The 15981-nt window shown below is 40.4% G+C and overlaps 2 protein-coding genes across 4 annotated transcripts in view; both read left to right on the top strand.

Moving 5' to 3' along the window:
* The window catches only part of LOC133575749 (uncharacterized), a 314457-nt gene that overhangs the window by 234284 nt on the left and 64192 nt on the right, over positions 1-15981 (top strand). The window lies entirely within an intron of this gene.
* LOC133575685 (uncharacterized) overlaps positions 1-15981 on the top strand; it is a 462851-nt gene that overhangs the window by 418209 nt on the left and 28661 nt on the right. The window contains exon 5 of one of the 3 annotated variants that reach the window (XM_072912149.1): positions 11172-15294. The exons of the other annotated variants lie outside the window; for them this stretch is intronic. Coding sequence (XP_072768250.1) covers positions 11172-12160 — 989 coding nt within the window. The 3' untranslated portion in view covers positions 12161-15294. Of the gene's footprint in view, positions 1-11171; positions 15295-15981 lie in introns of those variants that run through there. 3 annotated transcript variants of the gene reach the window in all.

Raw genomic sequence — 15981 nt, 5'->3', positions numbered from 1 at the left:
TAAAAAAAAAACAACCCCAAAACTCAAAATTGCGCTCTAGCGCCCCCTAGGAAGAAAACACAGACACAATTGCTCCTAGGAAGAAAATACAGGCAAAACTGCTTGTAACTTCCGGTAGAAATGTCGTAGAGACATGAAACAAAAACTTTTATGTAGGTCTGACTTAGACCTACATTTCATAAAATGACATCCTTCAGCAAAAATCAACAGGAAGTTGGCAATTCCCCCTTCAAAACAAAAGTTCTGTAAAAAAGAGTCACTTTTGCCTCTTTGAGCTGTAATTTGACGCCCTTAACATGCTTCAAAACTCACCAAACTGGACACACACATCAGGACTGGCAAAAATTGCGATCTAATAAAAAAACCTAACCCCAAAACTCAAAATTGCGCTCTAGCGCCCCCTAGGAAGAAAACACAGACACAACTGCTCCTAGGAAGAAAACTCAGACAAAACTGCTAGTAACTTCCGGTAGAAATGTCGTAGAGACATGAAACAAAAACTTTTATGTAGGTCTGACTTAGACCTACATTTCATAAATTGACATCCTTCAGCAAAAATCAACAGGAAGTTGGCAATTCCCCCTTCAAAACAAATGTTTAGTAAAAAGAGTCACTTTTGTCTCTTTGAGCTGTAATTGTGACCCCCTTAACATGCTTCAAAACTCACCAAACTGGACACACACAACAGGACTGGCAAAAATTGCGATCTAATAAAAAAACCTAACCCCAAAACTCAAAATTGCGCTCTAGCGCCCCCTAGGAAGAAAACACAGACACAACTGCTCCTAGGAAGAAAACTCAGACAAAACTGCTTGTAACTTCCGGTAGAAATGTTGTAGAGACATGAAACAAAAACTTTTATGTAGGTCTGACTTAGACCTACATTTCATAAAATGACATCCTTCAGCAAAAATCAACAGGAAGTTGGCAATTCCCCCTTCAAAACAAAAGTTTAGTAAAAATAGTCACTTTTGCCTCTTTGAGCTGTAATTTGACCCCTTTAACATGCTTCAAAACTCACCATACTGGACACACACACAGGAATGGCAAACATTGCGATCTAATAAAAATTAAAAAAAACTCAAAATTGCGCTATAGCGCCCCCTAGGAAGAAAACACAGACACAACTGCTCCTAGGAAGAAAACACAGACAAAACTGCTTTTCACTTCCGGTAGAAGTGTCGTAGAGACATGAAACAAAAACTTTTATGTAGGTCTGACTTAGACCTACATTTCATAAAATGACATCCTTCAGCAAAAATCCACAGGAAGTTGGCAATTCCCCCTTCAAAACAAAAGTTTAGTAAAAAGAGTCACTTTTGCCTCTTTGAGTTGTCATTTGACCCCCTTAACATGCTTCAAAACTCACCATAATGGACACACACATCAGGACTGGCAAAAATTGCCATCTAATAAAAAAAACCAAACCCCAAACCTCTAAAATTGCGCTCGAGCGCCCCCTAGGAAAAAACACAGAGAAAACTGCTTGTAACTTCCGGTAGAAATGTCGTAGAGACATGAAACAGAAACTTTTATGTAGGTCTGACTTAGACCTACATTTCATAATGTGACATCCTTCAGCAAAAATCAACAGGGAGTTGGCAATTCCCCCTTCAAAACAAAAGTTTAGTAAAAAGAGTCACTTTTGCCTCTTTGAGCTGTAATTTTGACCCCCTTAACATGCTTTAAAACTCACCAAACTGGACACACACCAGGACTAGAGAAAATTTCCATCTAATAAAAAAACCAAACCTCAAAACTCAAAAATTGCGCTCTAGCGCCCCCTAGGAAAAAACACAGACAAAACTGCTTGTAACTTCCGGTAGAAATGCTGTAGAGACATGAAACAGAAACTTTTATGTAGTTCTGACTTAGACCTACATTTCATAATTTGACATCCTTCAGCAAAAATCAACAGGAAGTTGGCAAATCCCCCTTTAAAACAAAAGTTTAGTAAAAAGAGTCACTTTTGCCTCTTTCAGCTGTAATTTGACTCCCTTAACATGCTTCAAAACTCACCAAACTAGACACACACATCAGGACTGGCAAAAATTGCGATCTAATTAAAAAAAAAAACCAACCCCAAAACTCAAAATTGCGCTCTAGCGCCCCCTAGGAAGAAAACACAGACACAATTGCTCCTAGGAAGAAAACACAGGCAAAACTGCTTGTAACTTCCGGTAGAAATGTCGTAGAGACATGAAACAAAAACTTTTATGTACGGTAGGTCTGACTTAGACCTACATTTCATAAAATGACATCCTTCAGCAAAAATCAACAGGAAGTTGGCAATTCCCCCTTCAAAACAAAAGTTCTGTAAAAAAGAGTCACTTTTGCCTCTTTGAGCTGTAATTTGACGCCCTTAACATGCTTCAAAACTCACCAAACTGGACGCACACATCAGGACTGGCAAAAATTGCGATCTAATAAAAAAACCTAACCTCAAAATTGCGCTCTAGCGCCCCCTAGGACAAAAACACAGACACAACTGCTCCTAGGAAGAAAACTCAGACAAAACTGCCTGTAACTTCCAGTAGGATTGTCGTAGAGACAAAAACCTCTATGTAGGTCTCACTTAGACCTACATTTCATATATTGACAAACCCCAGCAAAAATCAACAGGAAGTTTGCAATTCCCCTTTCAAAACAAAAGTTTTGTAAAAACCGGTCACCTTTTTTCAAACATTATCTCCTCTGAGCGTGTTTGTCGTGTCGGCTTCAAACTAGCACAGGAGAGAGATTGAACCCTTCTGATTAAAAGTTGACCAAAGAGTTTTAATTATTGCTCCGGTTTGGATTTTATGTGCCGTCAAAGTCGGTCCCGTCCATCGCTGCTTGCAGCTTTAATTAACACTATTCTTCTATATTGTGTCCATAAAACGGTTTTGTTTTTTTAATTGTTCATGACAACGAGACACGTTTCAGACAAACAGTATTTATGAAAGGTTGACGTTCCTCTCAGTTTGTGACAAGGTGTGTCGACTTGTTTGCACAAAACTCACACAATCGATTAAATATATTTTACATTGTAATCAATATGAGAGTTATATTGATGGGATGTCAAACAAGTTTTCATTGAGGGCCACATGGCAGTTGTGGCTGCCATCAGAGGGCCACTTGGAACAGTGAATAATGTAGGAATTTTTAAGCAGACTGTTGATTTTACAGTAAAAACTTTACATTTGCAAAATTTTACTGTAAAATATAGTGTTTTTTTTTTGTTTTGTTTTTACAACATTTTACGGTAAGTGGAAAAACAGTACTAATGTTTGTTTTTGTTTTTTGTTTTTTGTTTTTTGAGGGGGGGGGGGGGGGGGGTCATACTTGCCAATCCTCCAGATTTTCCCGGGAGGCTCCCGAATTTCAATGCCCCTCCGAAAATCTCCCGGGGCAACCATTCTCCCGAATTTCTCGCTTTTCCTCCATACTAACAACGTGCCGGCCCAGTCACATAATATCTACGGCTTTCACACACACACACAAGTGAATGCAAGGCGTGCTTGATCAACAGCCATACAGGTCACACTGAGGGTGGCCGTACAAACAACTTTAACACTGTTACAAATATGCGCCACACTGTGAACCCACACCAAACAAGAATGACAAACACATTTCGGGAGAACATCCGCACCGTTACACAACATAAACACAACAGAACATATACCCAGAACCCCTTGCAGCACTAACTCTTCCGGGACGCTACAATATACACCCCGCTACCACCAAACCCCACCCACCTCAACCCCCCAGCTGGCAGCTAAGTTGCCAGAATGTTTGTGTTAATTTTACATTGTTTTTACAACATTATATTGTCAATGGAAAACACGTATAAGTTCTTTTTTTATTCTAGCAACTTAGCTGCCAGTTTTTCTACCGTAAATTTTTTTTTACCGTCTATGCATTTACAGTATTACACCATAAAAAAACAACAAAAAACTACCAGTCAAAAACTGGCACCTCAGTCAACAGAATTTTATCGCAAAAAACCATAGTAGTTTTTTGTCAATTTAGTAATATGCTGTAAAGAACAACATAAAATGTATTGTCATTTCTATTAATTTGATGGGTAGTTTGCTGCAAAGTTAAGTATTTACATTTAGACAAAAACATGTTTGGAAAGCTGGCAGCTTAGTTGCTAGAATTTTTGTGTTAAATGTACATTGTTTTTACAACATTATATTGTTAATGGGAAAAACTTACAAGTTATTTTTTTATTCTGGCAATTTATATGCCAGTTTTTCTACCGTAAAAATGTATCGCCTTTCCATTTGCAGTAACACACCGTAAAAAACTAACAAAAAAACAACCAGTCAAAAACTGGCAGCTCAGTCAACATCATTTTATCGCAAAAAAAAAGGTACCGTATTTTTCGGACTATAAGTCGCAGTTTTTTTTCATAGTTTGGCCGGGGGTGCGACTTATACTCAGGAGCGACTTATGTGTGAAATGATTAACACATTAGCGTAAAATATCAAATAATATTATTGATCTCATTCACGTAAGAGACTAGACGTATAAGATTTCATGGGATTTAGCGATTAGGAGTGACAGATTGTTTGGTAAACGTATAGCATGTTCTATATGTTATAGTTATTTGAATGACTCTTACCATAATATGTTACGTTAACATACCAGTTGGTTATTTATGCCTCATATAACGTACACTTATTCAGCCTGTTGTTCACTATTCTTTATTTATTTTAAATTGCCTTTTAAATGTCTATTCTTGGTGTTGGATTTTATCAAATACATTTCCCCCAAAAATGCGACTTATACTCAACGGAATACAATGATTTGCAAATCCTTTTCAACCCATATTCAGTGAAATGCACTACAAAGACAAGATTTTTGATGTTCAAATTCATAAACTTTAATTTTTTTTTTTGCAAATAATAATTAACTTAGAATTTCATGGCTGCAACACGTGCCAAAGTAGTTGGGAAAAGGGCATGTTCACCACTGTGTTACAGTACTACATTCACCTTTTGTTTATTTTTGGTTTAAGCGTTAGGCACCTTTTTACCTGCACCCTGCCTCCCGCTGTTTCTGACATCTACAAAGCAATTAGCTTCATGCTGCCACCTACTGATATGGAAGAGTATAACGTGGTAAGTCTGCCGATTTCCAGACAGTACAAACACTCAACAACAACACATTATTTGCAGGCTATAATTACTGGTTTGCAAAAAATATTTTTAACCCAAATAGGTGAAATGAGATAATCTCCCACGGCACACCAGACTGTATCTCACGGCATGCTAGTGTGCCGCGGCACAGTGGTTGAAAAACACTGTCGTAGATGGTCTCCAAGTGAATGTGGGAGCTGTGCTTTAAAGAGGAATTGTTGATGGAGATACTCTATAAACACCACATAGTAAAACATGTTTAAAAAGTTTTGTTTAGTTACACACTTTTAACACGACACACGACAACGCAAACAATCTTGTAGTGTTGAATTATCTCTCAACATCTGATCTTACTTTACAGACGTGCAGCAGCCCCCTCGCTTTAAAGAGGAAGAGGAGGAATGTTGGATCACTCAGGAGGAAGAGTGTCTTCTAGGGCAGGAGGAGGCTGATCTCACCAAGTTTCCACTGACTGTTGTCTCTGTGAAGACTGAAGAGCATGAAGACAAACCACCTGAGTCCTCACAGCTTCATCACAGTCCAAGTAAGCACAACATCCACATATCATCTAATACAGGGGTGCCCATTACGTCCATCACAAGCTACCAGTCAATGGTATTAAAAAAAATCGACCTTCTGAGACGACGCTGGCTGCTGCGAGCTTGTTATTAAGAAAAAACGACCGACAGGAAGGCGAAAGACACTTTTTTATTTCAACAGACTCTCGCGCCGTACCTGCCGTCAAAAACTCTAAAGGCCGACGGCACGGTTCATGTCGTCACAATAAAAGCGCCGCTCCATTCCGCCTGCGCTAACAAAATAAGAGTCTCAGAAAGCTGGCGTGCACAAGCTCGCAAGTAGGGATGATACTCGAAACCGATTTTCCCGGTTGTTCGATAAGAAAAGAACCGAGTCCTCGGACTCGAATCCCTTTTTGAGAACCGGTACCCGTTATCGAGACCACTATAGTAAAGAAAAAGAGTTGGTTCTTTATTCGAATCCCGTCCCGACAATAAATGCCCCGTGGGACATCACAAGAAATATATGGTCGCGGGGGTGTATATTGTAGGGTCCCGGAAGAGTTAGTGCTGCAAAGGGTTCTGGGTATTTGTTCTGTTGTGTTTATGTTGTGTTACGGTGCGGATGTTCTCCCGAAATGTGTTTGTCATTCTTGTTTGGTGTGGGTTCACAGTGTGGCGTATATTTGTAACAATGTTAAAGTTGCTTATACGGCCACCCTCAGTGTAAACTGTATCACTGTTGATGAAGCATGCCTTGCATTTACGTGTGTGTGCGTACAGGAGCCGCTCATATCTTGTGACTGGGCGGGCACGTTGTTAGAAGGGATGAAAAGCGGACGTGACGTCAGCTCGTAGAGGACGTTAAAAGCAGTGCCTGTAAGGTACGCCCCCAAGACTGTGGAATACGAGATATAATGACTGATGAACACCTTCGTTCGATAATGAGGGTTGCCTCAGCTCAAAGCCCCGACATTAATGAACTAGCATCCAAGAAAAGATGGCAGGTGTCTGGCTTGGGCACATCAGATTAGATCAGTGTGTTGCAAACTGAGCAGTTTAAAGTCCTGAATGGTTGGTTTATTCATTATTTTATTTTTAAATTTATTAGCCTGTGGAAAAAGTTGATATTTACCTCAGAAGGCTGCAAATAGAAAAGAGGCATTCAATTTTTATTTAAATTGTATTTGATATGCCATTGATATTTTTTAATTATTATTATTTGAAACTGGATTTTGCATGTCACTATAAAGTTATATAAGCCTTGCTTGTTCAATATTCAATGCAAAACTTGTTTGGGTCCCTATTAAAAGGTTAATTTGTTCAACCTTGGCCCGCGGCTTTGTTCAGTTTTACATTTTGGCCCACTCTGTATTTGAGTTTGACACCCCTGGTCTAGCTCCATCCTATCGTGCTGATTGTATTGTACCATATGTCCCGGCAAAAAAACCTGCGTTCAAAGAACTCCGGCTTATTAGTGATTCCCAGAGCCAAAAAAAAGTCTGCGGGCTATAGAGCGTTTTTTATTCGGGCTCCAGTACTGGACTGGACTCTCACTATTATGTTCGATCCACTATGGACTGGACTCTCACTATCATATTAGATCCACTATGGACTGGACTCTCACTATTATGTTAGATCCACTATGGACTGGACTCTCACTATTATGTTAGATCCACTATGGATTGGACTCTCACTATTATTTTAGATCCACTATGGACTGGACTCCCACTATTATGTTAGATCCACTATGGACTGGACTCTCACTATTATGTTACATCCACTATGGACTGGACTCTCACTATTATGTTAGATCCACTATGGACTGGACTCCCACTATTATGTTAGATCCACTATGGACTGGCCTCTCACTATTATGTTAGATCCACTATGGACTGGACTCTCACTATTCTGTTAGATCCACTATGGACTGGGCTCTCACTATTATGTTGGATCCACTATGGACTGGACTCTCACAATATTATGTTAGATCCACTATGAACTGGACTCTCACTATAATGTTAGATCCACTATGGACTGGACTCTCACTATTATGTTAGATCCACGATGGACTGGACTCTCACTATTATGTTAGATCCACCATGGACTGGACTCCCACTATTATGTTAAAACCATTATGGGCTGGACTCTCACTATTATGTTAGATCCACTATGGACTGGACTCCCACTATTATGTTAGATCCACTATGGACTGGACTCCCACTATTATGTTAGATCCACTATGGACTGGACTCTCACTATTATGTTAGATCCACTATGGACTGGACTCTCACTATTATGTTAGATCCACTATGGACTGGACTCTCACTATTATGTTAGATCCACTATGGACTGGACTCTCACTCTTATATTAGATCCACTATGGACTGGACTCTCACACTATTATGTTAGATCCACTATGGACTGGACTCTCACAATATTATGTTAGATCCACTATGGACTGGACTCACACTATTATGTTAGATCCACTATGGACTGGACTCTCACTATTATGTTCGATCCACTATGGACTGGACTCTCACTATTATGTCAGATCCACTATGGACTGGTTTCTCACTATTATGTTAGATCCACTATGGACTGGACTCTCACTATTATGTTCGATCCACTATGGACTGGACTCTCACACTATTATGTTAGATCCACTATGGATTGGACTCTCACTATTATGTTAGATCCACTATGGACTGGACTCTCACTATTATGTTAGATCCACTATGGACTGGACTCTCACTATTATGTTAGATCCACTATGGACTGGACTCTCACTCTTATATTAGATCCACTATGGACTGGACTCTCACACTATTATGTTAGATCCACTATGGACTGGACTCTCACAATATTATGTTAGATCCACTATGGACTGGACTCACACTATTATGTTGGATCCACTATGGACTGGACTCACACTATCATGTTAGATCCACTATGGACTGGACTCTCACTATTATGTTCGATCCACTATGGACTGGACTCTCACTATTATGTCAGATCCACTATGGACTGGTTTCTCACTATTATGTTGGATCCACTATGGACTGGACTCTCACTATTATGTTCGATCCACTATGGACTGGACTCTCACACTATTATGTTAGATCCACTATGGATTGGACTCTCACTATTATGTTAGATCCACTATGGACTGGACTCTCACTATTATGTTAGATCCACCATGGACTGGACTCTCACTATTATGTTAGATCTACTATGGACTGGACTCTCACTATTATGTTAGATCCACTATGGACTGGACTCTCACTATTATGTTATATCTACTATGGACTGGACTCTCACTATTGTGTTAGATCCACTATGGACTGGCCTCTCACTATTATGTTAGATCCACTATGGACTGGACTCTCACTATTCTGTTAGATCCACTATGGACTGGACTCTCACAATATTATGTTAGATCCACTATGAACTGGACTCTCACTATAATGTTAGATCCACTATGGACTGGACTCTTACTATTATGTTAGATCCACGATGGACTGGACTATCACTATTATGTTAGATCCACCATGGACTGGACTCCCACTATTATGTTAAAACCATTATGGGCTGGACTCTCACTATTATGTTAGATCCACTATGGACTGGACTCCCACTATTATGTTAGATCCACTATGGACTGGACTCCCACTATTATGTTAGATCCACTATGGACTGGACTCTCACTATTATGTTAGATCCACTATGGACTGGACTCTCACTATTATGTTAGATCCACTATGGACTGGACTCTTACTATTATGTTAGATCCACTATGGACTGGACTCTCACTCTTATATTAGATCCACTATGGACTGGACTCTCACACTATTATGTTAGATCCACTATGGACTGGACTCTCACAATATTATGTTAGATCCACTATGGACTGGACTCACACTATTATGTTGGATCCACTATGGACTGGACTCACACTATTATGTTAGATCCACTATGGACTGGACTCTCACTATTATGTTCGATCCACTATGGACTGGACTCTCACTATTATGTCAGATCCACTATGGACTGGTTTCTCACTATTATGTTAGATCCACTATGGACTGGACTCTCACTATTATGTTCGATCCACTATGGACTGGACTCTCACACTATTATGTTAGATCCACTATGGATTGGACTCTCACTATTATGTTAGATCCACTATGGACTGGACTCTCACTATTATGTTTGATCCACTATGGACTGGACTCTCACTATTATGTTAGAGCCACTATGGACTGGACTATCACTCTTATATTAGATCCACTATGGACTGGACTCTCACACTATTATGTTAGATCCACTATGGACTGGACTCTCACAATATTATGTTAGATCCACTATGGACTGGACTCACACTATTATGTTGGATCCACTATGGACTGGACTCACACTATCATGTTAGATCCACTATGGACTGGACTCTCACTATTATGTTCGATCCACTATGGACTGGACTCTCACTATTATGTCAGATCCACTATGGACTGGTTTCTCACTATTATGTTAGATCCACTATGGACTGGACTCTCACTATTATGTTCGATCCACTATGGACTGGACTCTCACACTATTATGTTAGATCCACTATGGATTGGACTCTCACTATTATGTTCGATCCACTATGGACTGGACTCTCACTATTATGTTAGATCCACTATGGACTGGACTCTCACTATTATGTTATATCTACCATGGACTGGACTCTCACTATTATGTTAGATCCACTATGGACTGGCCTCTCACTATTATGTTAGATCCACTATGGACTGGACTCTCACTATTCTGTTAGATCCACTATGGACTGGACTCTCACTATTATGTTTGATCCACGATGGACTGGACTCTCACTATTATGTTAGATCCACTATGGACTGCACTCTCACTTTTATGTTAGATCCACTATGGACTGGACTTTCACAATATTATGCTAGATCCACTATGGACTGGACTTTCACAATATTATGTCAGACCCACTCGACGTCCATTGCATCCGGTCTCCCCTAGAGGGGGGGTCAACCACATCTGCGGTCCTCTCCAAGGTTTCTCATAGTCATTCTCATTGACATCCCACTGGGTTTTGAGTTTTTCCTTGCCCTTATGTGGGCTCTGAACCGAGGATGTCGTCGTGGCTTGTGCAGCCCTTTGAGACACTTGTGATTTAGGGCTATATAAATAAACATTGATTGATTGAAAGCTTGTAAACAGTTAAAAATATACAACACACAAAGATGCTATGTTATACATTTTCCGACCACACTGCCCACTTTAAACTATTAATATTTCATGTACCGTATTTTTCGGACTATAAGTCGCAGTTTTTTTCATAGTTTGGCCGGGCTCCAGTGCGACTTATACATGTTTTTTTCCTTTTTTATTATGCATTTTCGGCGGGTGCGACTTATATTCCAGTGCGACTTATACTCCGAAAAATACGGTACTATATAATATTTGACTGTTATTTTGATTTAAATTTTTGATCTTTTTTGTTTTTGTCCTGTAGACTTTCGGCAGCTGATTGGACATCAAGAAGAAGGTCTCCATCAGACGCAAGGGGGGCGCTCCGCTATGGAGCAGGAGGATCCACAGCCCCCCCACATTAAAGAGGAAGAGGAGGAATGTTGGATCACTCAGGAGGGAGAGTGTTTTCTAGGACAGGAGGAGGCTGATCTCACCAAGTTTCCACTTACTGTTGTCGCTGTGAAAACTGAAGACCACGAAGAGAAACCACAAGCAGACAAGCTTTTAGCTCCACTATCAGATAGTGTTGACACAACGTCACACTCTCCTAAGGATGAAGACACCCAAAAACTTTTGAGTAACAACACAGACTGCGAAGGTGATACGAGGAGTCATTCTGACAACAACCACTCTGAATCCCCTGAAAAGAAAATAGCTCAAGAACGTTTTACCTGCTCAGTTTGCGCTAAAAGATTCACTTTTAAGAGCGTTCTGACGAGACACCTGCGAACGCACACCGGAGAAAAACCTTTCAGTTGTTCCGTTTGTGGCGACCAGTTCTCCCGCAAGTCGCACGTGGCGTCCCACATGAGAACGCACACCGGAGAAAAACCTTTCAGTTGTTCAGTGTGCGGCATGAGATTCCCGCAAAAGTCCCAAATGGCCTCACACATGCGAACGCACACAGGGGAAAAACCTTACTCATGTGCACTTTGCGCCAAAACGTTCAGCCGGCATGACACTTTGATGGTGCACATGCGGACGCACAGCGGAGAAAAACCTTACAAGTGTTCGGTTTGCTGCGAAAGGTTCTCCGTGAAGGTGAACATGGTATCCCACATGCGTACGCATCGAAAGGAAAAACCCTTCAGGTGTTCAGTTTGCGACAAAAGTTTTAGTCATAAGAGTGATTCCACTCGACACATGCTAACGCACACAGCCGAAAAACATTTTAACTGCTCGGTTTGCGGTAAAAACTTCTCTTATAAGAAACGTTTCACGACACACATGTTGACACACAAGAGTGAATAGATGTTTTCCTGTCCAGTTTGTGCTGAAAGATCAAAAGTGTACTGTCATGTGAGGAATCCCCTAGAAAGTGATGATCTGCTCAGTTTGTTTTTAATGTCGCCAACATATGTTTCATCAATTTCATCTTTACTTAAAGGGGAGCATTATCACCAGACCTATGTAAGCGTCAATATATACCTTGATGTTGCAGAAAAAAGACCATATATTTTTTTTAACCGATTTCCGAACTCTAAATGGGTGAATTTTGGCGAATTAAACGCCTTTCTAATATTCGTGACGTCACATCGGGAAGCAATCCGCCATTTTCTCAAACACCGAGTCAAATCAGCTCTGTTATTTTCCGTTTTTTTCGACTGTTTTCCGTACCTTGGAGACGTCATGCCTCGTCGGTGTGTTGTCGGAGGGTGTAACCACACGAACAGTGACGGATTCAAGTTGCACCAGTGGCCCAAAGATGCGAAAGTGGCAAGAAATTGGACGTTTGTTCCGCACACTTTACCGACGAAAGCTATGCTACGACAGAGATGGCAAGAATGTGTGGATATCCTGCGACACTCAAAGCAGATGCATTTCCAACGATAAAGTCAAAGAAATCTGCCGCCAGACCCCCATTGAATCTGCCGGAGTGTGTGAGCAATTCAGGGACAAAGGACCTCGGCAGCACGGCAAGCAATGGCGGCAGTTTGTTCCCGCAGACGAGCGAGCTAAACCCCCTGGATGTCTTGGCTCACACCGTCAAGAGAAGAATATCGACGCTAGCTTCCCTGGCCTGCTGACATGAGGGTATGTCTACAGAATATATTAATTGATGAAAATTGGGCTGTCTGCACTCTCAAAGTGCATGTTGTTGCCAAATGTATTTCATATGCTGTAAACCTAGTTCATAGTTTATAGTTTCCTTTAATGCCAACCAAACACATACCAATCGTTGGTTAGGACAGTGTTTTTCAACCACTATGCTAGTGTGCCGCGAGATACAGTCTGGTGTGCCGTAGGAGATGATCTAATTTCACCTATTTGGCGTAAAAAATATTTTTTGCAAACCAGTAATTCTAGTCTGTAAATGATGTGTTGTTGTTGAGTGTCGGTGCTGTCTAGAGCTCGGCAGAGTAACCGTGTAATACTCTTCCATATCAGTAGGTGGCAGCAGGTAGCTAATTGCTTTGTAGTTGTCGGAAACAGCGGGAGGCAGCGTGCAGGTAAAAAGGTGTCTAATGCTTAAACCAAAAATAAACAAAAAGTGAGTGCCCCTAAGAAAAGGCATTGAAGCTTAGGGAAGGCTATGCAGACCGAAAGTAAAACTGAACTGGCTACAAAGTAAACAAAAACAGAATGCTGGACGACAGCAAAGACTTACTGTGGAGCAAAGACGGCGTCCACAATGTACATCCGAACATGACATGACAATCGACAATGTCCCCACAAAGAAGGATAAAAACACAGTAGATGCGGGGAAATATCGCTCAAAGGAAGACATGAAACTGCTACAGGAAAATACCAAAAAAAGAGAAAAAGCCACCAAAATCGGAGCGCAAGACAAGAACTAAAACACTACACACAGGAAAACAGCAAACAAGTCCAAATAAGTCAGGGCGTGATGTGACAGGTGGTGACAGTACACCTACACTGCAAAAAGTCAGTGTTCAAAAACAAGAAAAAAAAAAATACAAAAATGAGGGGTATTTTATTTGAACTAAGCAAAATTATCTGCCAATAGAACAAGAAAATTTGGCTTGTCAAGACTTTCCAAAACAAGTAAAATTAGCGAACCTCAATGAACCCAAAAATACCTTAAAATAAGTATATTATCACTAATAACAAGTGTACTACTATATGAGTACATATTTTCTATTGTTTCATTGAAAATAAAACAGCAAAGTCTGTCATCTGTTTTAATTATGAGACACAATTGTGTCAAAGTCATTAATTTTTTTTTAATGTTTGAAATAAGAAATTGTTACTTTAAAAAAGTAGTTTTATACTTGTGAGTGTTGATGACACAGCTTTGCAACACTTGATATTCTAGTTTCAATTATGTTTTACTCAATATAGCTCATCAAATCTCAGCAACAAGCTGTAATATCTTACTGAGATCATTTAGGACCAAAACCCTTAAAACAAGTAAAACACTCTAACATAAAATCTGCTTAGTGAGAAGAATTATCTTATCAGACAGAAAATAAGCAAATATCACCCTTATTTGAGATATTTCATCTTACTTAGATTTCAGTTTTTGCAGTGTACTTTGAGACAAGAGCTATAGTGATGCATGCTTGTTTATGCTTTAAAGTCATATCCAACAATTGCGGCAACGACTTTTTACTGTCAACTGAGTTTAATTTTTAATGATTTCTGCTGGTGGTGTGACTCCGCATTTTTTCAACGCGAAAAATGTGCCTTGGCTCAAAAAAGGTTGAAAAACACCGGGTAAGAAGGCGATCGCCGAATTCGTCCTCGCTTTCTCCCGTGTCGCTGGCTGTCGTGTCGTTTTCGTCGGTTTCGCTTGCATACTGTCATGACTTGGTCCTTAGTGCTTGCTTTTCCGAGATGCAACGGAAAGTTGGCTCGGGCGCGACGGGAATGTGAGTACATTTTTTATTTAAAGACTATAAATACAAAACAAGGAAGTAAACAAAAGGCGCGCACAATGGCGGAGAACAAACCATGAAACCAAACACTTGCACAAAGGCAAAAACTATGAACAACAAAAAACACTAACTGTGGCAATAATAAACAAAACTTACTTGGCATTGACAAAAACGGCATGAAAAAGCGCAGCAAGGGTCATAAGTGTGTGGAGAGTGTAAATGCGGGGATGTCGTCAGAACGACAAACTGAAAAGAATGAACTTAAATACTATGGACATGATTAGTGAAAGCAGGTGCGTGACTCAAAACGTGAAACAGGTGCGTGACGTGACCGGTGAAAACTAATGGTTGCTATGGTGACAAAACAAAAGTGCACAAAAAGTCCAAAAACCAAAACGAACATGACCAAAACAAAATCATGATCACACAGACATGACACATACGGTTCAAACCGATGTGGCTCAATAGCTTCAGTTTCTTCTTCAATTTCGTTTTCCGAAATCCGAGTCTGAATCCGAGCTAATGTCGCTATAGCTTGCTGTTCTATCCGCCATGTTTGTTTGCATTGGCATCACGGTGTGACGTCACAGGAAAATGGACGGGTGTATATAACGATGGTTAAAATCAGGCACTTTGAAGCTTTTTTTAGGGATATTGCTTGATGGGTAAAATTTTGAAAAAAACTTCGAAAAATATAATAAGCCACTGGGAACTGATTTTTAATGGTTTTAACCCATACTTGCCAACCTTGAGACCTCCGATTTCGGGAGGTGGGGGGTAGGGGTTGAGGGGCGTGGTCGGGGTGGGACGGGGGCGTGGTTGGGGGCGTGGCTAAGAGGGGAAGAGTATATTTACAGCTAGAATTCACCAAATCAAGTATTTCATATATATATATATATATATATATATATATATATATACAGTATATATATATGTATGTGTGGGAAAAAAAATCACAAGACTATTTCATCTCTACAGGCCTGTTTCATGAGGGGGGGTACCCTCAATCATCAGGAGATTTTAATGGGAGCATTCACATACCATGGTTTATATAGGGCACAGAGTGGGTGGGTACAGGCTGGCGTAGGGGCGTGGTGATTGGCTCATGTGTTACCTAGGAGGTGTTTCCGTCTATGGCGGCATGCTGTTACAATTTCGCTGCGCTTGTTGAGGGATGACAGGTCTGGACGGTAAATAATAAACAGTTTCTCTTTCAAGCATAGGTTGCATCTT

The sequence above is a fragment of the Nerophis lumbriciformis genome, linkage group LG33 (assembly GCF_033978685.3).
Source record: "Nerophis lumbriciformis linkage group LG33, RoL_Nlum_v2.1, whole genome shotgun sequence".
Taxonomy (NCBI): domain Eukaryota; kingdom Metazoa; phylum Chordata; class Actinopteri; order Syngnathiformes; family Syngnathidae; genus Nerophis; species Nerophis lumbriciformis.
This window is presented reverse-complemented; position numbering and strand designations above follow the sequence as displayed.